This window comes from Calypte anna, chromosome 1 (assembly GCF_003957555.1).
Source record: "Calypte anna isolate BGI_N300 chromosome 1, bCalAnn1_v1.p, whole genome shotgun sequence".
In the NCBI taxonomy this organism is placed as follows: domain Eukaryota; kingdom Metazoa; phylum Chordata; class Aves; order Apodiformes; family Trochilidae; genus Calypte; species Calypte anna.
Window position 1 is genome coordinate 6,265,326 of NC_044244.1, and position 22,647 is coordinate 6,287,972.

Here is a 22,647-nt window from a genome sequence, read left to right on the forward strand (position 1 = left end):
CTCTTGGCCACTTGAGCATGCAGCTGGATCAGCTGTCAACCAGCACCATCGTGTCCTTTTCCACCAGGCAGCTTTCCAACCACTCATCCCCAAACCTCTGGGCTTGTTGTGACCCAAGTACTGGACCCACACTCGGCCTTGTTGGGTCTCATACAACGGGACTCTGCCCATCCACCCATTGCCACCTTCCCACCCGAGTGTTCCACAGGATCCCAGGAGGTCTCAAGAGTTCTACACCCAAAAACCAGGTCTGAGAACCCAGCCGGTGGACAAGCAAAGGTCCAGATGGGTTTGTGCAGTGCCCTGGCAGCAAACACCCCCCACCTCGGGAACAGACACGGGTCACCCCCCCGCAGTCCCACTCCGACCTCCTCCCCGCCTCAGCCCGGCCCCGGATCTCGCTGGCCTGGAGGGCTCGGTCCCTGCCGTCCCACTCCGAACTCCTCCCCGCTCCGGCCCAGCCAGAAGCCTCGGTTCCTTCCAGGGTCCTGCCGGCCTGGGGGGGTCGGTAGCGAGCCGCCCACTTCGCCTGCCCGGCAGCTATGGCCGCCGTCGGGCTGAGGCGGCTGAGCAGGGCCCTGGCTGTGGCCCTCAGCCGCACCGCGGCGGCGAGAGCCGGGCAGCCGAGCCCGGAGTCGGGAGCCGCGAAATCGGGAGCGGGGCAGCCGAGCCCGGAGTCGGGAGCCGGGCAGCCGAGAGCCGGGCAGCCGAGCCCTGCGGAGCGGCTGACGGTGCGGAGGCAGGCAGAGGGCGTCCGGTGAGGCGGAGGCTCTGGGGAGGCACCGCTGCGGGCCTCAGGGCTCTGAATGCGTTCCTTGCAATTTTGTATTTTATTTTATTTTTTTAAATAGTGGCCTTCTTTGTTTTTAACGTCTTCTACAGAAACATTATCCTAAACAACCCGAGGAAAAGAAACGCCCTGTCCCTCGCCATGCTGCAGTCCCTCAGGGAGGATCTGCTGCACGACGTCAAAAGCCAAGACCTCCGAGTTATCATCATCTCAGGTACTGCTGTCATTTCAGGCCGACGGAGGAGAAGGGGTTAGGGGAAGGCGAGAGAAGAAGAAACAGGGTAATACAAAGTTTGAACCGCAATCTCTCACAGAATTACAGCAAATGGGACGGGAAGGGACTGGTGCGTTCACCAGTTCACTGCTTTTACCCTTCAGACACTGCTGTACTCTTATATTTATCCCAGTTTTCACTCTAAAGTACTTCATTCCTCATTTTTGAACACGGCATTAACAATTGACTTGGTTCTTGTTACATCTTTGTGGATAGCTTACCCGTCTAAGAAGAAACACATTTCAGAATTTCAGTCAGGTTGTGCAGTCTGTTTATGGAGTCAGCAAACTTTTTCCCTCTGCAAAAACAATCAGCAGGTTAAATAATTGGTTTTAAAACTACACATGAAGAATACTTTAAACAGAACACAAGCCAGGCTCTAATGATTGCCAGACTAAAGAAGACTCCCAGCTACAGGTTTTTGACAGGAACAGGCTGAGCTGGTGTGGCACTGCCTTTCCTAGCAGGTAAAGGTCAAAGAAACCAGAGCTCAAGGGGTTTCTTCAAATCGTGTGCTCTGTTCCCCTGCTCTCAGCCAGGATCTGTCTCATTATCTTTGCCACTGGTTTATCAAAAGTGTTTTTAAAACTTCCCAATGAAGAAGAGACCATAATAATCAATATTGCAGTCACCTGAAACCTGGTGTTGTAAAATATTACCTCTCAGAGCCTATTACTGTTTTCTTCCATTTAGGTATTAACCTGTAGAATTCTTAAAGAAACTTGAGCTGTTCTTAAGCCATCTTTTTTTTTTTTTTTTTTTTTTTTTTTTTTTTTTTTCTCTGCTATTTCAAGATTATCTTCCCCTGCCCCTCTTTCAAACATCTTAGAGAAAGAGGTTCATTAACTTGCTGTTGTTTCCTGTATGTAAAGGAAACCACTATGTGTTTGGCTCGCATATGAGCAGGGAAGTGAGCTAACTTCACAGGCCTGTGTTTAAATATATATATTCAACATTTTCAAACAGCAGTTACAAATTTTGTGAAACACTTTGGGTTCTTTGTGAGTACAGTAGTCTGGAGTTTGTGAGCACAATTTCATTTGGGGTTTTTTTGTTTTAGTTTAAAGAAAAATTGCATGTTCCTTTTGATTTCCAATTCTGTTGCTGAATGGAATGTGATCTCAAGAAAACTGAAGACTGATCGGGGAATACTTTGAGTCTTAACACAGACCGTGCAGTGAATTCTTCAGTGAGGCACAAATGCAGACGTGATTAATTTATTTATGATCCCATGAGGTGACTGATGTTAATTGTGTGGTTATTTCTGGACAGTTTGCCACAATAATCTAGTCCACAAGAAAGGAGTATGTAAGTAAGGTTATATTATATCTGCATAGTTGTAGCTGGAAATGTGACATCCATGCAAGTATCAGAGAAGTTCTGAAGGATTCATAAGCATCTAATTGGTTTACTCTTATGGCACATACCCTCATGACAAATTAAAACTGCTGTAAAGATAGTGTACCCATAAAGGGTGTTTTGATATCAGCTGCCACTGGAAGGTAAGCAAATCCAAGATACAGTTTCACAGAAATCTGCTCTTTTGCTGCCCAAATCCTGAACATGCTGGGTCTTAAAAGATGTTTGTAGATGTTACTGTGATTAAATGTTGCATTGTGGCAATTAAAAGTTACAAAATCCTCAAGTCAATGTTTCAGAACTCTAAAACTTCCCAAGCTCCTTTGTGACCACTGACATCTCTTTGACATACCTTTAGCTGGGGCACTGATGTGCTGCTACTCCTGGTTCCTTGATTGATTCAGACTGACTTTTCCTAAAATTCTTTACAGCTGAGGGACCTGTCTTTTGTTCTGGACATGATTTAAAGGAACTGTCAAGTGAAGATGGTGTGAAGTATCATTCCCAAGTATTTGAAATATGTGCAGAGGTAAACAGTTCTTCTTAAGTGCCACCACTTTTGCCTGGTAATAAGAGAAAGCAATGATATTGGTTTAAGGAGGGACAGCATTTCTCATCTGCTAGCTAAAGCACAGACTGTTCCTCCAGTTTCTTAGCTTTTTGCTGCTCTGACATTTTAAAATCTGGTCCTGGTGAAATTATGTTTTCCCTGGATTTCCCCTCAAGCAAGTAAAAGGGCTAGAAGGCCAATGTGGCTGTCTCCTTCAGTGGGTACAGTCATGATGTGTTCCTGAGACCTTTCGTTCTAGTTCCTCCACTAATAATGATCATTACACACATTGTCAAGCCCATATTTCACAAATGCTGTAAAAGTCATGTGTAAAAGTAAGCAATAAAGGAGCCTTCAGTGTAAAATGAAGCAATCATCCTGGCAGCTTTGCCTGGGTTCCATTTCAGTAACAAAGAGGTAAGCACAGAAATGACTGAGTGACAGGTCAGTGCCTTCATCAGAAAGGAGCCAAGGTCCAACAGTGCAGCAGTCAATGGTTTAATATTAATTTTGCAGTTGCAGGGCAGGATACCAGTATGCTGTCAGTGGAAAACTGAACCACACAGCTTCTGGGTCACAGAATAGGAAAGATATGGCAGAAAAAACATGGAAAGTGTTCCATATAGCATGAAATACTATTTAATGCAGTATCCAAGATTTACATACTCTTCTCATCCAATCTTGAAACAGGTGAGAATACCACTTCTCCAGAGGCTTTTCAAATACAAACCTGTACCAGGCTGTGTTCTTTTTGTTCAGAAAAGCAGTTCACTTCAGATTTGTATAAGCATAGGAGTACTTTACAGTTGTTTGCACACTTGCAGGTATTGGTATTGGTACTCTTTTGTTGTCTTCTTCTCCAGAGACACTGAAAATCTGTTTTTAAATAAGCATAAAGAACAAAGACTGATCAGACTCAAAGCTGAATGTAGGTAATTTTACCTAAGCAACATAAAATTTTCTAGACTTCATCTACTGAAGAAATTGAAGTAGAAAATGAAGTTTATCAAAATTTATCTTGCTACACTGCAATAATATGAGATTTTTTTTAAAAACCCAGATGACTGTAATTATTTAACTATTATTTTCTATCTTCAGGCATTAAAATTAGGTGAGCTTGTTGGTCTAGACTGTATGGAAGGAGAACCTGAGTTAGAAAAGTTCAGACAAATTCATCTTTTTTAACTTCTGTCAGAAGCTGGATGTCCAACCTTCAAGAGTAATCTGACAGAAAGAATGAGAGAGTGTGTTTTTGCATCTTATGTCTAATTCAAGCAGGAAAAGTTAGTTGTTGGCATGTTGAGTCTCTCCTTGGAATGCAGAGTAAGCCTAGAAAGACTTCCAGTAATTGTATTTTGGGTGAGAGATCGTGCAGACACCAGCTATAGGCTGGTTTAATTCCCTGGGACAGAGACTTCAATTGAATCAGTTTCCATTTTGCGGCAGATGAAGGTGGGGATGTTGTCTCTTGAGTACACATCTCCCCCCAGCCAGGCACCTCAGACCTGCAGTGCAGAGGCACACAAGTTCCATGCAGATCTGGTAACAAGTGTTTCTACCTTTCATTCTTGTGCTCTCCATTTCCACTGGAGTTTGCAGGAGCAACTCATGCTACACAAACACAACTGAGCAGCTCCAGGCACAGCAGAGATCTCATGCATTACAACAGGTTCTGCAGAGAACTGTTTCTTTTACTAAACTCCAATTAATAAAGCTGAAAAATACAAACATCAGGTGTGTGAAGCAATTGTAAGTTTTATAACAGCCACTGCTTAAATTTCAGGGACTGACCACTTTCTTCTGTGCATACAGGTTATGACTTTAATCCAGAAACTTCCTGTACCAGTGATTGCCAAAGTAAATGGCTTGGCTACAGCAGCAGGCTGTCAGCTTGTGGCAAGCTGTGACATTGCTGTGGCAAGTGAGAAATCTCAATTTGCTACTCCTGGAGTAAACATTGGACTGTTTTGCTCCACACCAGCTGTGGCCTTGGGCAGGTCCCTTCCAAGAAAGGTAGGTTTCCTTCCCAGATACTCTCTGTAATTCTGCAACAAGTAGGTTCCCATGTTAGGAGTTTTAGTTCCACTGCCTAACCTTTATTTTCCTGCAGGACAACATTCAAAATACTTCATTGCCAGTGATAATTACCTTCATACCATTACCTTCATAATTCTTTGGCCTGGGAAAAATAATAAAGGGATGAACCTGTTTAGGGAAAGCAGCTTCCTACCAATGTGATTCCAACCAGCAGGAACTCATACCAGCAGCACAGCAGCTCAGCAATCCCTTTCCTTTCCAACAGACAGCCTTGTGCTTTAGACAATAATGTTCTTCCCTGATGAGGAAGCCTCTGCAAGTTCAGGATATCAGTCCTACTGAGGTATCAATTCTGGCCACGCAGGTGACATTTCACTGCCAGCAGGATGTGCCTGGGTGTAGATTAAGATGCTTTAAATAGCATCTAAATCCCCTCTGTACTTTCTTCCTGCTTTATTTCCTACTGATTGTGAGTACACATCTCTCATGGCATAAACAATCTGCACAATCTGCAAAGCTTCTGTAACTGAGGGAAGACATTTAAAGTTCTGATCCAGTTGGATTCATGCAGACAAACTCGAAGCCCAGCAGGGCTCTGCAAGGACTTAACTGCACAAGTTCAGTTGCTGGATAAAAGCTTCAACTTTAAATTTCCCATCTGTAAAGCCATTCTGTTCAAATACAGTCTGTCTGTCTCTTTTTTTTTTCCCAGTTGTGCTATAGTGTACAGTTATAGCTCTCTGAATTAGTATTTCCAGGGTTTATTATTCCTTGTTAAAATGTGGGATATACTTTTCTCTGTGCTACTTTTCAAAGCAGCAAGAACATTCCTATAGTTTGCAGGATTACTGATTTTACCTTTAATTAAACAAAATGTTGCCACTGTTTGTAGCTTCCAGAGCAAAGGTACTAATGAAGATAATCAGCTCTTATGATTCATGGCATCCATCAAATGCATCAGGAGTTGTGGAAAAATACTGAGGTATCACATTGAAAAGTCACTGAGTATTCAGGGGGATTTTTTAATTTGAAATCTGAAGTACAAAATACTAGAAGCAGCAGGAGACTGAAATAGATGTGGCTATAAAAAGGACATATTTCAAAACAGCCTGACCAACCTGAAGCTAAGGCAGGTATTTTCAAAGACCCACATTGATGTAGCAAGTCTTTATTATCATATGCCCAGCTTAAAATACCAAGGTCACTCATTTGACATTGTGGACTATCCACATCTCTTTTTATTCCTACTACAATTACTAGAGATTGTGGACTTTAGAAAAAAAAAAACAGCAATGTCAGGCTAGGACAGCTGCAATCAGTGGGCAAGTCTGCAAAAGGCCCCAGCCCTTCTCTTAGTTGAAATCTCTTAACACTTGAAACCAAAACAAAAAGATTTAAATTTTATCTTTGTCAAAGGAGTAACTTGTACTAGAAGGAAGAGGTTGAAATTCCCCAAACAAACCAAGGCAATAAGGCAGCTGAATTGACTTAATAAGGTGTTTTTTCTTGTTCAGGTGGCATTAGAGATGCTTTTCACTGGTGAACCTCTTTCTGCCCAAGAAGCATTAATGCACGGGCTTGTCAGCAAGGTGGTGCCAGAAGACAAGCTGGAAGAAGAGACCATGAAAATCTCTAACAAGATCTGTGAAAGCAGCAAATCCATCCTGGCACTGGGGAAAGCCACCTTTTACAGACAGATGGCACAGGACCTCGATACTGCTTACAAAATGACCACTCAGGTCATGGCAGACAATTTGACTTTGAGAGATGGGCAGGAAGGTATTGAAGCCTTTATTCAGAAACGTAAACCTGTCTGGTCACACTCTCAGGATAAGAAGAAATGAATCTTGCTACTCTTGCCTCAGCTGTGCTTTATGATTCTTCACACCGTTGCCTTTGGGAAGTATATCTTTGTTTTACTTAAAGTTAAATTTCTCAATACGTGCCAAAGCCACAATAAATTTATTCTATGTATATAATAAATGTTAAGAAAAATTGAACCAAATGATTTGTTTCAGCAGTGAATTTAATCCATGGTTTCAGAAGGAACCCGGTGCTGCAGGTATCACTGGGATGTGTCCCAGGTTACTTAGGGAATTGCAGAGAGTGGGAGAGAGCTCAGATCACCCTGTTTGGTAGTTGTCCCCCTACCTCTGGATGAGAATTTCCATTTGTTGCTACTAATGGAGAATTAAAGGGTTTGGGCACCATCCAGTGATGACAGTAACACGTATCAAAATGGATTCCTCTATTGTTCATATGTACAAAAAAAAAGCCTGTAACAATAACCCATTGCTCCTTATATCTGCTTATGAACTCTGTGTATTTCTAGTTTGCCTCCCTCAGCAAATCCTGGTTTTCCACCATCAATTCAAACTCTTGTCCCAGCTCTAGGGAATTTTGCTGTTGCCTCCAGCAGGACTTGGAATGGTTTCATTTCACAAAATGCACACTGGGAAAGCCACTGCTTGTGGCCTTCAGCAGAGATTCCCACCTGGCACTCAACTGGAATTTTCAGGCTGTATGTTTCCAGTTTATCACAGAATCTTAGGTGTGTTGGTTGGAAAGCCCATTCCTGTGCTCAAATGAGTTCAGCCATGGATTTACAGTCTTCACAAACTTCAACAATAAGGATTCAGCTGCTCCTCTGGGTCATCTCTCACAGTGCTTTGAAACCCTCCTGCTGAAAAAAATTCTTCATGTCCAGTCTGAGCATGTTTTTGGCCACTGGCCCTTGTTGCATGATGTGATGTTATTGAGAAAACTTCAGTGCCATCATCTTCATAACTCACTGCAAGCAGTCCCAGGCTGCAGTTAGACACCACTTAGGCTCCTCTGTGCCAGACTGGACAAATCCAGCTTCTTCCTTTCTCCTTATAGGTCATGTTCTCTAGGTAACCAGCTTGGTAGCCCTCCAGTGGACCAGTTCCAGTTTCTCCACATCCCCATTGTACTGACTGTGCCCAAACTGGACTGTATTCCAAATGTGGCCTCACTAGTGCTGAGTGGAGGAGAACAAAACACTCCCTCCATCTGCTGGACACTTTCAGCCATTCAGTATTGCTCAGTGTGCACTTTGTCTTATTTGTGATGAGAGTGCACTCTTGGCTTGTGTTCAACTGGGCAATCCACTGTAAGCTCAGTTTCAGAGCTGCTGCTTTGCCAGTCAGCTCCCAGCCTGTACTGGTTCTTGTTGCATTTCTCCTTAGATTATGGCTCTGGATTGAAGCCAGGTCACTTGGTGTGTCAGCCATTCCTCCAGTTTCATTTCATCAGCAAATTTCTTGAGGATGTAATATTGATGATGATACTGATGATATGAGCCTCAGCTTCAGCCCATGGTGATCAACATGGGATGGGCTCTCAGCGAAGACATTTTTTCTGAGGTTCCACATAGGCAAATCAGGAAGTCTCATCAATTTCATCCCTAAATAGGCATCTAAGAAAGACCATGAATAACTGAATGGATAGGCCTTTTTTTCTTTGTTGACAGTAAAGTTGCCTAAGTTCTTAGGTTAGACTTAGATGTCTGAAGTTACATTATAAGAATTCTACTGACAGCTGCTAAAACTCCAAATGCAGAAGTATTACAAATCAAGAATGACCTTTTTAAGGTATGTTTGCCCCTATATCACAGGTTCCCTCTGGTGAGGCTGCAGCTTGAGTACTGTGTTCAGTTCTGGGCCCCTCACTAGGAACATAGAAGTGCTGGAGAGTGTCCAGAGAAGGGCAACAAAGCTCATGAAGGGCCTGGAGCACAAATCCTATGGGGAGCAGCTGAGGAAGCTGGGGATGTTTAGTCTGGAGCAGAGGAGGCTGAGAGGAGACTTTATGGGAGGGTGGAGTGAGGAGGGAAAAAGCCCTTTCCCTGTGAAAGGCCCAGAGGAAATGGATGGAAGCTGTGCCAGGGGAGGTTAGGATAGATGTTAGGAAATATTTTTTCACTGAGAGGTTTGTCAGGTATTGGAATGGCCCAGGACAGTGGTGGAGTCACCATCCCTGGAGGCATTTAAAAGGCATTTGGATCTGGTCCTTAAGGACACGGTTAGTAGTTGACTGTGGTGTTGGACTGGATGATCTGGGAGGTCTCTTCCAACCTAAACATCCTGTGATTCTGTGATTTCCCATCTGCATGTGTTAGTTCATTCCTCAGTTCTCTGAAGTGGATTCCACAAAGTCCTGGGGCACTTCTCTACAGGGACCTATTACTCCTAGGCAGGATGGATGGGTCTGCCCCTCCCAGTGCCCTGATACTGCCCCTTGCCTACCATTCCTGAGCATCTTCAGCATCATGCTAAAAATAAGCCTGCCTGTTACTTTGGGCACTCTGAGCTGCAAAACTGCAGCAGTTAAGTCAGCACTTTGGTGTTTGAGCCACAAAGGGGCTGTATGAAGACAGAAGCAGCCCAGGCCAAGGACTATGTAATATTTTCTGCAGATCTACTTCAGGGTGACCCCAACATGAGGGCCACCTTGCAAAGGGCATTGTTGACAGTATCAGCCTTGTTGGCCCTCACAGGTTCTAAGAAGTGGTCTCTTGATTCAGTCAGTCTGTCACACAGTGGCAGTGGGGCTGTACTCCATCAGGGGCACTGCTGGGATCCAGGGCTTGAGTATCACTTTGTCACCCTGTAGCAAAATTAAGTTATCTTATTTTTTTATATTGGAGTAAGATCTGAATAGTTTGGAGCCAAAATCAGCCTCTTCTCTTTCTAACTGGCCAGTACATCATCATGCAAACCAGTGATACAAAAACTCAGACCATTTATACATACACAGTCCTAAAAAAAATTTCTCTTTTCCATCTACAGTGCATACTCAGAATGAAACGAAAGCAATTTCCAGTTCTGCTGCTATTCTTAATTTGAGGAATGGAAATTTAAACTTAAATTCACTATTTAAAATATTTTTTCTATAGAAATGTGAAAAATGTGAATCACTGGGAATAGTTGTTTTAAAAACATCAACTTTTATTGTTACCAGTAGGAAATATGGGTAAGTTTTCCATAAACTCACCTAGTTGGTATAGATTAGCAATGGCTGTGAGCATTTAAGAGATAGAAGGGTTAAATCTGGAGCCAAATAACCTTCATCATGTCCTTTTTAATGCAGTAAGATGCTGCACTTAGACTCTGTTCCCACATGCTGCTCTAAAAGCATTAGGAAAGAGTAAATTGTTTTAAAAAATATTTATATTTAATGGCCATCTTGCAACTACTCAGCAAATCTCTACTGGCTCTTTTGTTCCAGGCTTTTAGAAATAAGTACATTATGGGATTTTTGTGGTACAGTGCTCTTTCAACTACCTGCAGTAACAAAATGGTTTCACTGGCTTAAAACAGGAGTGACAGTTCAGATGAGCACATCCTTTCAGACACTTAGAAATTCTCCTTCTGCACCTGATTGCCATCAACACATGACAGGGTTTGGCATTATTATTATTAACTCCTGGTCATAATTTTTGAAGTAAAATATCTATGTTTTTAAAGAATAATCACTTAACCTGAAGTAGCTATATTGCAATGGGAGTAAATTCTAGTTATCTTATTCCTGCATGTGGATTCATTAAGTTTGAATGGCCTCATAAGGCACTAATACTAAAAAGACAGAGGTATCTTCAGCATGACTTACTATGAGCAGACTAACACAAATGGAAGTGCTATGTAAAAACAGCCACACTTCAGCAAGACAAAACCTTGACAAGAGGGGAATTAACTACCAAAAATGGTGTTTTAGTTGTTCTTTATATGATGGGGAGAGGGTAGGAGTGTTACCTTTGGCTTTCCCTGCAAAAGACCAAATACCACAATGCCTCAAGCTCCTCCACATTTCAGCTCCATGGAAGCTGAGGAAGCACAGTGCTCTGAATGACTGACCTCAGATCCTTAAGAACGTTACTTTTCTGGCCTTGCAGTCTTTTTCAGTCTAATTCACACACAGGGCAAATGTTTGCATTGTACTTTCAGATCCTGAAAGGAAAAAATATTTATAAGTATGTTTTGACTCAGTTTTCACAGTATCTATTTGTACTATTTTATGCAATAAAGTAATTGTAGAATTAGTAATCAAGTGTTCCAAAAATGGTGGCATCCACAGGAACATCTACCACTTGCTTGAACCACTAGGCAAATAAAAAAATAAAATGTTTTAGAACATTCCTGCCCTGGCCCCTGTGGATTGAGAAAGCAATATAAATTTTAATTTCTAACTTGTGTGGAATTTTTATTTTGGCCCACATCTGCCTTTATTGTTTAATTTACAGCTTTGCAGGCTGTTCCTGGGAAAGAGACCAGTTCCAGAACTGTTAATTAAGTTCTATAGCCAAGAAGCAGCAAACCAAATGATAGAGTGGGAGCTTTACCACTGTGGCTACCTGCAGCCTGAGGAGACAGTTTGTCCCAAAATAGCCACGAGTCTTTCCCTTGTCACCTCACTCATTTTTATTCAAGATTCTGCTCTGCAGTGAGGTGTGCCAGGTAATTAGCCTCATTTCAAGTGAATGGAATAGCATGTGGCATACACTCAACCTTCTCTGTAGACTCACTACAGCTCCATCCATGTACAGCCTTTAGGATGCAGCTCATCACTGGAAATGACAGATGGGGTCGTTTTCTGTTCATATACAGAGGAACAGCTGGGAACTGGCAGAGAAATGCAAGTGAGGAATTGCCAGTGTGAATGGCAATGAATTATCCAGCCACTGGCCTCAGAGTCCATTGTTTTCTAATGCTCAACTTTGTTCTACAGTGGCTTCGTAAGAAGAAATATAATTGTTGCAGCATCCTTCAAAGGATGGCTTTGAGCCTTCACCTGGAAATTTGAGAGAGGGCAAAATCTGGAGGATATGATCCTGTCATCACTTGTGATGTAACTTCAGGCTCAGCTTGTGATCAAGGCAAACAAACAAGCTGAGAGGTGCAGTGGCAGCTGGAGTAACACACAGCACAAGGTTCTTCTTGATTCATGGAGCAGGCAACAAAGTTCCTCACCCCATCATCTGAGGGACAGATGCTGAAAATAGAATTAATCAGAAGATTCGGGTGATGGGCAAGGTATTTATACCTTCCATGTTCCTCAGAGCTGAAAAACAGAATGAGATTTTATGTAAGCTTTATATATAACAACTTTATATATAAAACTTCGTGTGGTTCTCTTAGGGCCACCCAACCCAGAATTCAGCAGACTGGGTAGGAATTAGTTTTGCATTAGTTTGAAGTAATCACCTGTAGCTGTGAAGGAGAGAACTCGAAAATATGTACCACAAAGGCACAAAAAGCTGGACATAGTTAACATGAACACATAACTAACTCACTGACAGAAGTCAGCATCATGGTTTTTACCACCCAGCTCATGATTTCTGACCATTTGGATGGCAACACTGTGTCCTTCACAAGAACTGCCTGTGGGTAATTCCTCTATTTTCATTCCTGTATTGCAGATGGGGAAATTGAGGCCAAATGTGCTCTGCCTGAGGTCTCCAGGTGAGCCAGTGGCACTCTAGCAGTGGCATTCACAATGCCAACATCTGCTCCTTGTCCTTCTTCAGCAACAAAGTTTTCAATAAAATCAGCAGAAAGGCAGAATGATTGCATGCCCGGAAGAGACTGCAAAGGCTTCTGAAGAGAAATCATCAGCTACTGCATCAAAGGTCCCATGCTTGACATTTATTGGCTTTTTGATAAATGCTGGGGTAATTCTACTGTCAACAGTTTCTCATTAGGAGCCTGGCAATGCTCTTTCTGACCATTATCTTGCTCAATATCACATTGGGCTGCGACAAAGAACAGAGATTTTATGTAAAGCCCATCTATCTCTGTGGCTGCAACATTTTCTAATAATTCTGCATTTAAATAATCTCATGGAAATGCTGGCTGCCTTCTCCAAGCAATAAGGTGAATTAGACAAATGGTTATGTTTCCATGAAGACCTAAAGCTACAGGACAAAAGTCACACTGCAACGAGTAGGATTCATTTGTCTTGGTTTCACTGGCGTTGCACCTCAATTATCCTAATTGTGAATTTAGCCACTGAGTAATGCATCCCCACCCTGCTTCACAGTCACAAGGGAGGTTAAAAAAATAAAATCAGTTCTACATCTTCCTCACTCTCCACTGTAGGATGTATTATTTCCTGGCTGCTTGTTATTTGATATTAGGTATTATTTTTGTCAAATACATGGTTTTTATCAAAAGAAAATAGTAGAACTATACCCCTAATACTATTGTGTATTTGGAAAGGGGAAAATAATTTGTTAGCCTCTGATGTGGCCAATTCTAGTCATTTTCACAATATGACTTAAGACAATAATAATTATTTAAAATATTTGGAGTTGTAATAATGGGAGCATCACAGGGTTATTGTGTATTTTATTATGTTTGTTATAGAGGAAAAAAACCCCAAAAACCCCCAAACCATTGGACTTAATACAGATACAGTTACTGATCTCATCCATCAGTTCTGCTGCAGGAAAGTCACCTGGAAAGGCAGAAGCATGGGTGGCAACACCTTAGACTTCTTTGCAACTTGGCTCATTAGAGCCATGTATCAGTGAGGTCTGATGTAATGGGCCATGTCTAGGAGCAGAAGCTCAAACCCTAGTCTGCTTTCTGAAGGAATTTTTAAGGATAAATTGACTGCAATATGAGAATGTTGACATTCAGGCTGCCTCAACTGCTGATAATAGAGAAGGTGTTAGGGCTTCCAGAGGGGCACTCTGCTTCTGTTCCAGATCTGTCCTCCTATAAACAATTACAGTGGATGAAGTAATTTTTGGAAAAATGAGTAATGTTTTCCCTGTCAACTCTGCACTGTCAGCATCAAGGATAATGTGATATATACCTGCTTCTGTCTTCTCCACTTCCTGGCCCCAAATCATTCTCAGCATAGACACCAAGTGATGCCTCTGGAAAGGAACAACGAAGGATCAGTAAAATGTGGCAAAAGGAGAAAGCAAATGAACACATGACATCATTTTCCTAATGTGGTCTTCAAGCTAGATAGGAGTATTTTGTTTCTTGTACCTGTTTAATGAAACATACCCTTCATGGCATTAAAACTTTATTACCTGCTGTTCTCTATTCTGAGTGTTTGGATATAGTAGAAACAGAGGCATGGTGAATACTTCTGAGCTGGTCTCCCTTCTCTATCAAGACCTCACTAGGTTAAGTTAAAAATATTTTAATATTAGTGTGCTTTTTCTGGCTTTTTATTTTGAGTTGCTATATATAGCAAAGTCAGAACCATTAATCTGGTTGTTTCTCTCCCTCCTTGAGAGTAGTTTTTTGTTTGTTTGTTTGTTTTTTAATGAACCTTGGGGTTCTTATACAAGTACACAAATCTGGAAAGCTTTACAAAACATCACATATCACAGTTTAACAACTGCTAACACTGAGGTAAATCCTGGAATTGAGAAAAGCATCAGGTTTTAATGCAAAACCTGTAAGAAATGAATGAGACATACCAGGTGAAAGAGCAGGGTAATGAGAACATCTGACTGTCTGAAAGAAGGCCTTGCAAGAGAAATACTGAGGTCTTCTCCAGAGCACCCATGCAGAGGAAACTGACTGGAAAACTGACTTAATTTACCCCTTTTGCATTGGGACTAACAAGAGTACTCATGCAAGGATGATCAGCTCCTTATTAATTAGCTTGAGGTTATTATTAATGGTCAATATTATTACTTATTATTGTTGTTGCTATATTCTTGATATAACCAACCTCATACAGTGACACCACTGCAGTTCAGAAATTCAAATTTTGCTGTCTCCTACCCATAGTTGGGCTTGGAAATTCATCTTAATCGCTGACATCAGAAGCCTCTGCTGCTTGGTTGGGGAATAGCATTTGTCTGGCAGCAAGAGTAAACTTTTGTCCTTTTACATAACTTGTGAAAAAACATTGTGTACTCAGTGTGGCAAAATGGAATTTTGAAGATACCAGTCCTTTTTGTTTGCTGTCTGTGGATATTGTGAGCCTTTAGCCTTCTTCCACATGAGTATTTATTTATTCAGACCAGATAATCCAGGAATATTGACACGGATGGTCTGAAATCTTCATGAGGCACTGGATGGTTGATATGCAACACCAATTTATTCAGCACTTAGAGCTACCAAACTAGTAACATCCTAACAGGAAATTTACAACAGCAAAAGTCCTGGTAAGGAGTTCAGTAGCAGTTCCTAGGCTAAAAAACCACCACAAAACTGTTAAAATGCCCTAGAACTTTCTGTCCCGTTCATCACTGTAAGATTTAAATACTTTCCTATCAGCCATTTGTTAGATAATTCTGAAATGTAAACAAGAGAAAGAAAGACTTTAAAGACCTGGAAAAAAGCCCACAATAAAGAAACAACTGGATTCAGCTCCTGGCTTCCTCACAAAACTCCAGGGTAACCCTGAGCAAGTGGTAAAGGCAGAAATGAAACGTGACTGTCCAGTTCAATCTTCTGTTTATTAATAGATCATTGCTGCTTGGTCTGCTGAGACCAACATGGCATTGGACTGAACTGCAGTTTTGGTTGAGCTAAGGAATTATGTAACCTTGTGAAGAAAGAAAAAAAAATTAAAAAAAAAAAAAGGAAAAAGCCAACAGTATGATCCATGCTCCTTGTAATCAAAGCTTGTGCCTTAATTCTGCTTGGAATTCCCCTGACTTTAGCTTCCAGGCAGACTCATAGAACTGCCTTTTTGTGGGCTCAGGTAGAGCTTTCAGTATCTCAGCAGACATTATGCAAAATGGGGCTGATCACTGGGGTTTTTTTCATTGTCCTGTATCTGTCCTGTCTCTGTAGACCACAAGCTCCAGGGGAAAGCTGGCTCTCACTAAGCTTGCACAGCAGCTTAGACCAGACTCATCCTTGATTGATATGCAGCATCTAAGTGACAACAGCGAGAAGGAACATAAAACACTCAAGCAATAAACCCCTAAAATCTCTGTCTGAGAGAGGTTCCCTCAGTTCACTACAGATGCTCAGAAATCCTTGTTTTCCCTACACCAGAAAATAATTCCTGAAGTGATGTCACGATATAGCAAACTGTCAGCAGAGGGCAATCACAGCTCACATCTTGAAGCAATTCCTGGTGAATGCTTTAAGCCAGTTGTGCCTCCTGTTTTTCTACTTGGGTGCTCGTAGGGAATGAGCCCCTGGTTTCATCGGGTAGCTCTCTCTGAGTGCTGTGTGTGAGCAAGCACCCCTGGGTGTCATGCAAGCCACGGGTCTACGCTCTCTTCTCCCACTTTCCCTGCAGCCCCTGTCTTTCCATCCTCATAGTGCACCAGTTCCAATCCAATAGTCAAGACAAGTGAGTCGGTATCAAACCCCAGGAAGAACTTCAGAAGCAAGAGGAGCCCCTGTTCTGCCTTCAGAAATCCACCTGTGAGAAACACAGATGTTTTTAGGGACCTGAACCATTCAGTAGAACATAGTCTGGGAAAGCCTGGCTGTTCTGGCTTTCCCAGGGAGTTCTAATTTTAGATCCAAATGAGTTTGTGTGGTAAGATGTTCTGGAGGGAGCAAGCAATTCAGAAAGACTTTTATAGGAGACTGGATTGGCAAGGCAGGCAGAAAAGGTGAGCAGGGTGTGACAGTCATGCCTTCATCCCACAGGTTCTCAGGAACAAGCAGCAATCTGGGTCTATCAGGCAGAGTTGAGCCAGCCAAGATCTCAGTGTCACCTCTTCCACCCTCTTCAACACATGAACTGAGTAATATCATCTCTTCCCTCTGTGACTCAGTTTCCCCACCTGTAAAGGAAGTTATGCAGGTCTCTGTGACACACTAAAAACAGTGAATAATAAAAACTAATCAACTGTGCTACTCACAGCTTGGTGATGAAATAAAGCACTTGTCACACTCCTGGCCCAGACTCAGCTGGGTAGGTAGGAAGAAAAGTGCTGAAGATGTTAGTCCAGATGGACTGTAAATGCCAAGGCACAGCAAGAACTGTTGAAACATAAAAACATTCTCTCCCAGCAGAACAATATTCCAATTGTAATGCAGATAAGCTGCCAAGTCATTCCATCCCTTGGGGCAGGTGAATACTTTGCAAGAGCCTGCAATGGTAATCATAAGATGATTGTAAATAACAAAGAATACAAATGCCAGGTGTCTCTTCAGCTTTCTGCCTGGCTTCATGAAAAGTAGGAAAGACAGAGCACCCATAATGATACCATCAATAACATTTGGAATCCCAGGGAACACTGGTTATCAGCCTGAATGAACTGGTACACACCTTAAGTACTGTGTCCAGTTCTGGGCCCCTCAGTTTAGGAAGGAGATTGAGGTCCTGGAGCAGGTCCAAAGGAGGACAACTGGGCTGGTGAAGGGACTCAAGCACAGGTCCTATGAGGAGAGGCTGAGGGAGCTGGGGGTGTTCAGGCTGGAGAAGAGGAGGCTCAGGGGAGACCTCATCACTCTCTACAACTCCCTGAAAGGAGGCTGGAGCCAGGAGGGGTTGGCCTCTTTTCCCAGGCAACTCTCAGCAAGAGGGCACAGTCTTAAGTTGTGCCAGGGGAGGTTTAGGTTGGATATTAGAAACAATTTCTTTATGGAGAGGGTGATCAGACATTGGAATGGGCTGCCCAGGGAAGTAGTGGATTCTCCATCCCTGGAGATATTTAAAAAGAGACTGGATGTGGCACTGAGTGCCATGGGCTGGTAACTGCAGCAGTAGTGGATCAAGGGTTGGACTTGATGATCTCTGAGGTCCCTTCCAACCCAGCCAATTCTATGATACTCCCCAAATTCCCATGATGGGAAAAGGATGGGGAATGAGTACATTGCTCTAAGCTACCACGGTGAGGGGAGCCTGTAACTTCAATCAAAAGAGCCAATACACCAGGCTGTGCTGAAGCTGCAGAGGAATTCAAATAAACAACATTCAGTGACCAGCTCTGGAATGCAGTGACCAGAGCCAGGTCAACAAGCACACCGATAAGCACGCAAGGTGACAAGCAGGGTCCAGCCCAGACTAAACCTCCAGGAGCCCATGGCAATGGGGTAGAGGTTAAATCAGCTTTTTGCCTGGCAGCTTCTGGACAACTCTCACCAGCAAACTGAGTGGAAGATGCAATTTAATTGCTTCATCAGTTTTCAGTAAGAAGCATCCACTCAGAGCAGAGCCATCCCAGTCAGTGCCTTTCCCACTAAACAGCCTTTGATCCTGTTGTACAACTGTGCTCCTAAATAGCTGAGAAAGAGGTGATCTGTGCCCTCTGTTTCATTTTCCTCTCTGACACTTTTGATCCTTCTCTGACTTCATGTGGAGGCTTCAGCTGGTTCACACAGAAACCATTTCAGACTATGGCCATCTGTAACCACAGAAATTGAGCCACCACCAGTAATAACACTAAAAGCAAGCAATTGAAACTTGGAAACAAACAGCCAATGTTACCTCAGAGTGATAAGCAGCTATAGTAACAGACCTGGCAAGACAGTATTTCAAGCCAAAAATGTGCTAAAGAAATATTTTTGCAACGTTTTTTGAAATATTTTCTTCAAAGAAGCCAAAATGTTGGTTCTAGGGAAAAGGTAATGAACACATTTCAAGCAAATGATTTGTTGTTTTGGTTTGGTTTGTTTCTTCTTCTTAATTAAAAACTTACTTCTTAGAGGGTTTATGCAAAAGTTTACGCAAACATTTCCTATATAGGTTTTACAAAGCCTGATTCTTTTATGTAGACAGAGAATTCCTGTTAAGGCAGTGGTTGCATACAGGATACAAAAATAGCTGGCAACAGAAGTGTAGATGGGATGCTATTAAGAAATCAGGTGCTAATGAGATTGCTCAGGACTGATGCACAACTGCCCCATGGCAATTCCATGGCAGCTCTTCCAGGAGGTGTCTCTGGAAGCCATGAGTCAGACCCCTGCTTCTGTCTCCATCCTTCTGCAGGAAACTCCCTACAGAAGACCTGGCAGGTGGGTCCTTAAAGGCAAAGGAACCAGGGTCTTCCCATACTTCAGCACTTCCAGCTGCAAGAACAGATCTCAGAGGCAGCTTAGAATGAGCACAGATAAAAACAGCCCAAGAAAAACACTGGCACAGGCAGGAACCAGCCAGCATTGTACAGGTACAGAAGATGGCTGTGAGCCAGATCTGTTCCTGATGGTCCTTGAACTGATGTTGGCTCTGATGCTTTTGTGATCTTGAACATTCAGGCCTAGAGGACAGACTCTTAACTAACTGAATTAAAATCCTGCCCTCAGTTACCCCAGGCAAGGTTAATTACAGTAATTTATTAAAAGGCCTATAATGATTTGTTAAATGATCTTGAAAATGGTAGTTTCATGAAAACAAGTTACAAAATGTCCAGACAAACAAAAGGTTTGCACTGTGCTTCCTTTTAAGTGTAACAGTCACAAGTCATGCCCTTGCCACCTCTTTGGGGCCAAGAACAATGCATTAACACAGACCCTATGAGGGTGTAGCCAGGGGGGGGTTGGTCTCTTTTGCCAGACGACTTTCAACAAGACAAGAGGGCATGGTCTTAAGTTGTGCCAGGGGAAGTTTAGGTTAGATATTAGAAAGAATTTCTTTATGGAGAGAGTGATCCGGCATTGGAATGGGCTGCCCAGGGAAGTAGTGGATTTTCCATCCCTGGAGATATTTAAAAAGAGACTGGATGTGGCACTCAGTGCCATAGTCTAGCAACCGCAAGGTGGTTCAAGGGTTGGACTCGATGATCTCTGAGGTCCCTTCCAACCCAGCCAATTCTATGATTCTATGAACATGTACATACTGTACCACATACATGTAAGTGTCCTATACCATACCATTTGTTGATGTGCCAAGTGCCACACCACAGCGTGATGGTTTCCTTCCCATCATCTGCACTCCATGGACTTCCTAAGCATACCACCTATAGCAGAGTTTACTTTACTGAAGTAGCTGTAAACCACCTCTCTCAGTCCTGCCCTCCTCTAGCAATGTGGTCTCAGTGAAGAAGCACCCTCCCTTGTGAGATCCAGCAAAGTATCCATAGGCACCACCCCCCAAGAGGCAGGGCTGGCAAGAGAGGAAGGGACAAGTGCACAGGTGACCTCACCTGTTCTGTTTGTACTGATATTATTCATAAAAGAATTCTATAGCTATTAAAAAAAAACTCCATATTAAAGACTGGCAATGTTACTTTGGTATTTAGCATTTGCAAGAGGCCCTGCATGGCTGGAACTCAAAAAAGCCTCCAGTATTCAAATAATTTTCTCCTGTTCCCAGGGTCATATTCTTTCAGTAGTCTATTTCAAACGTCCTGATATCCAGTGTCTGGAATTTAGGTCCCCAGCCAAAAATTATATCCAAGCCCAGAGCTAATCATCTAAGTTCCTTCTATAGTGATAAAGAGAAATAGATGCTTCAAAAGATCAAAACATCCAAAATGCTGGGAGGTGCAGAGCTGCCTGGTAGTAGCTGGTAGTGAACTGATGTCTCTTAACACTTGCCCTTTACTAGGGAACTCCTTGGGATCTGGAGCCTGACACATTGTCCTAAGCATGGGAGTATTTTCAAGAGTAGAACAGGGTTACTGTTTTGCTCCTGAAATCCATGAAAGATTTTAAAATAAACTTTTAAAATGTTATTTTGCAATTACAGACAGTGGCTTTGCATCTATTTAAGTGCCTGAATATTGGTCTCATTTTGATATGAGCCTTTTTTGAGATACCCTCCTGGGTTTTTTTGTCAGGAATGCTTCTCCTATTCCAGTTTTAGAGGTGTAGATGATAGCAGTGTTTTGACCTTAGAAACTGAGCTGTTAGGGCAAGATCTGTTACTAATTGTCACATTACCTCTTCCATCTGTCTTTGCACAACATCAAGAGGAAAAGGAGGGGGAAGCAGTAGCAAATGAGCTTTCATTCCTCACTTTTAAGGGTGAGATTTCCCTTTTATGGGGAAATTGCTCAAATTATTACTATCGCAGCCTGGTGTCTTGAATGACACCTTCTTTCACCAAGAGAACAAATTATTCTGTAAAAAAGCCAGTTCTTCACTCGTTGCCACTGCCAGCTGCATGCAAGTACAAAATTACAAAGCACTCACTTAGATGAAGTGAATACTTCATTAAACAATTAAGCAACAAGGCAGAACAAAGGCTGTGGTTTCCAGGCCTTGTTCTGTAATTGTATCCTACAGCATTAGGAGACCCAATGCTCAAACACAGGGTTGCAATTTAGGCTAGGATTATCCTCTAAAAGCCTTGTCCTTTGGCATTAGAGGATTTCCATGATGGGGAATTTTTTCCATCCATGGCAATGTAAAATACATTATTTGGTCCTGGTGGTCTAGAGGTGTGGATCTCCATCCCTCTTTCCTCCTTACATCTATCTTCCTGCTGTAAGGCCTTGATTAAAAGCTTTTTTATCTCTGCTTTCACTTTCTGATTCATGAAAGTTTTCCACCAGCCCAATTTCTATGAAGAAATATGGAAATAAATATCATCCAGACTCTCCAAACACACTGTGGACAGAGTGACACTGAGGATGGAAGATGTGTAAACTATGGCATTGAACAAGATGAAGTTTGTGCTGAAATTTTCTGCTCACCTTGTACAGCACGTGCATCTTGTGAACTTTCAGGTCAAACTGAGAGGCACCTCCAGAGATAAGGCAGAGGAAGGTTTAGACAGCTGATAAGCAGAGCCTGTTTGGATTGCTGATGAAATTTCAATGTCTAAAGTCCACCCACATTCTGCTACAGAAGCCTAAACCCCCTTCTTGATCTACTGAAGGCCTGATTCTGCTTCTAATGAAATTATCAGGCTTTGTTCCAATGACCATAAGCTGACCCTGGACAGAACCCACATCCCTGCCAGAATCCCTTTCCAGAACAGTTACAGAACATCCTGGACGACAACAGCAAATATGATAAGGAATCCCATCATGGTGCTCTCTTCCATAAACCATCCAGTTCTGCTGAAACAGAAAACACAGCTCAAATGCAAAATACAGCTCACTCTAAGACAGGACACCCTGTCCTTGGGAACTGGAATCAAGATAGTCCAGACTTATGTCACAGGCCAGTGGAAGACTGTTAAAATAATTAATTTCCAGTCTGAACAGGAATCAAACCAAAACTCAAAATAAATAACTAAACCAAAGAGGCCAAATCATAAACACCCACAGTAATTAAAAAAGACAAGTTCATTTCTGAGTGTACATATTTTATGCTCTTTTAGAATAAATAATTTTCTATATTTCTTTGATTATACTTTCACTCCACCCCTTTGGAAATAATATGATTAATATTTAATCCAATTCTGTGACATATTTCCCCCTTTCCCACAGGAAATTAAGTTACATTCATTTCAAACTTGCTGACACTGGAAAATAACTAGCTGCCTATATTCACTGGGATACAGGGGAAAACAAACTATCATTAAATGCCAGAAAACATGTTTTAAATAGTAGAAACCAAGGAAGAGCTATTAGATATAATTTTCTATTGCATTAAGGTTATAGGAATATTCTACAATTGGGTCACGTTCAACCAGATAACTGCAAAAACAGTAGAAGGCAGTTCCCTCCTCCCTCTAAGCAGACAAAATTTGGGAAGAGGGAAGCACTTGCTCTAAGAAGGATCTACTGAAGGAAAAGATGGAGTAGATCCATGAAAGTATTTAGGAGGCAAAACTAGCATAAGT

The 22,647-nt window shown here is 42.3% G+C and overlaps 1 protein-coding gene across 1 annotated transcript; it reads left to right on the top strand.

Annotated features, from left to right (window-relative positions):
* Positions 1–518: 518 nt before the first annotated feature.
* Positions 519–7,015, top strand: ECHDC3 (enoyl-CoA hydratase domain containing 3). The gene is made up of 5 exons (XM_030469594.1): positions 519–757; positions 883–1,004; positions 2,855–2,952; positions 4,786–4,986; positions 6,525–7,015. Exons 1-5 carry the CDS (start codon positions 543–545, stop codon positions 6,852–6,854), a joined length of 966 nt encoding a protein of 321 aa, XP_030325454.1. The 5' UTR covers positions 519–542; the 3' UTR covers positions 6,855–7,015.
* Positions 7,016–22,647: the final 15,632 nt, after the last annotated feature.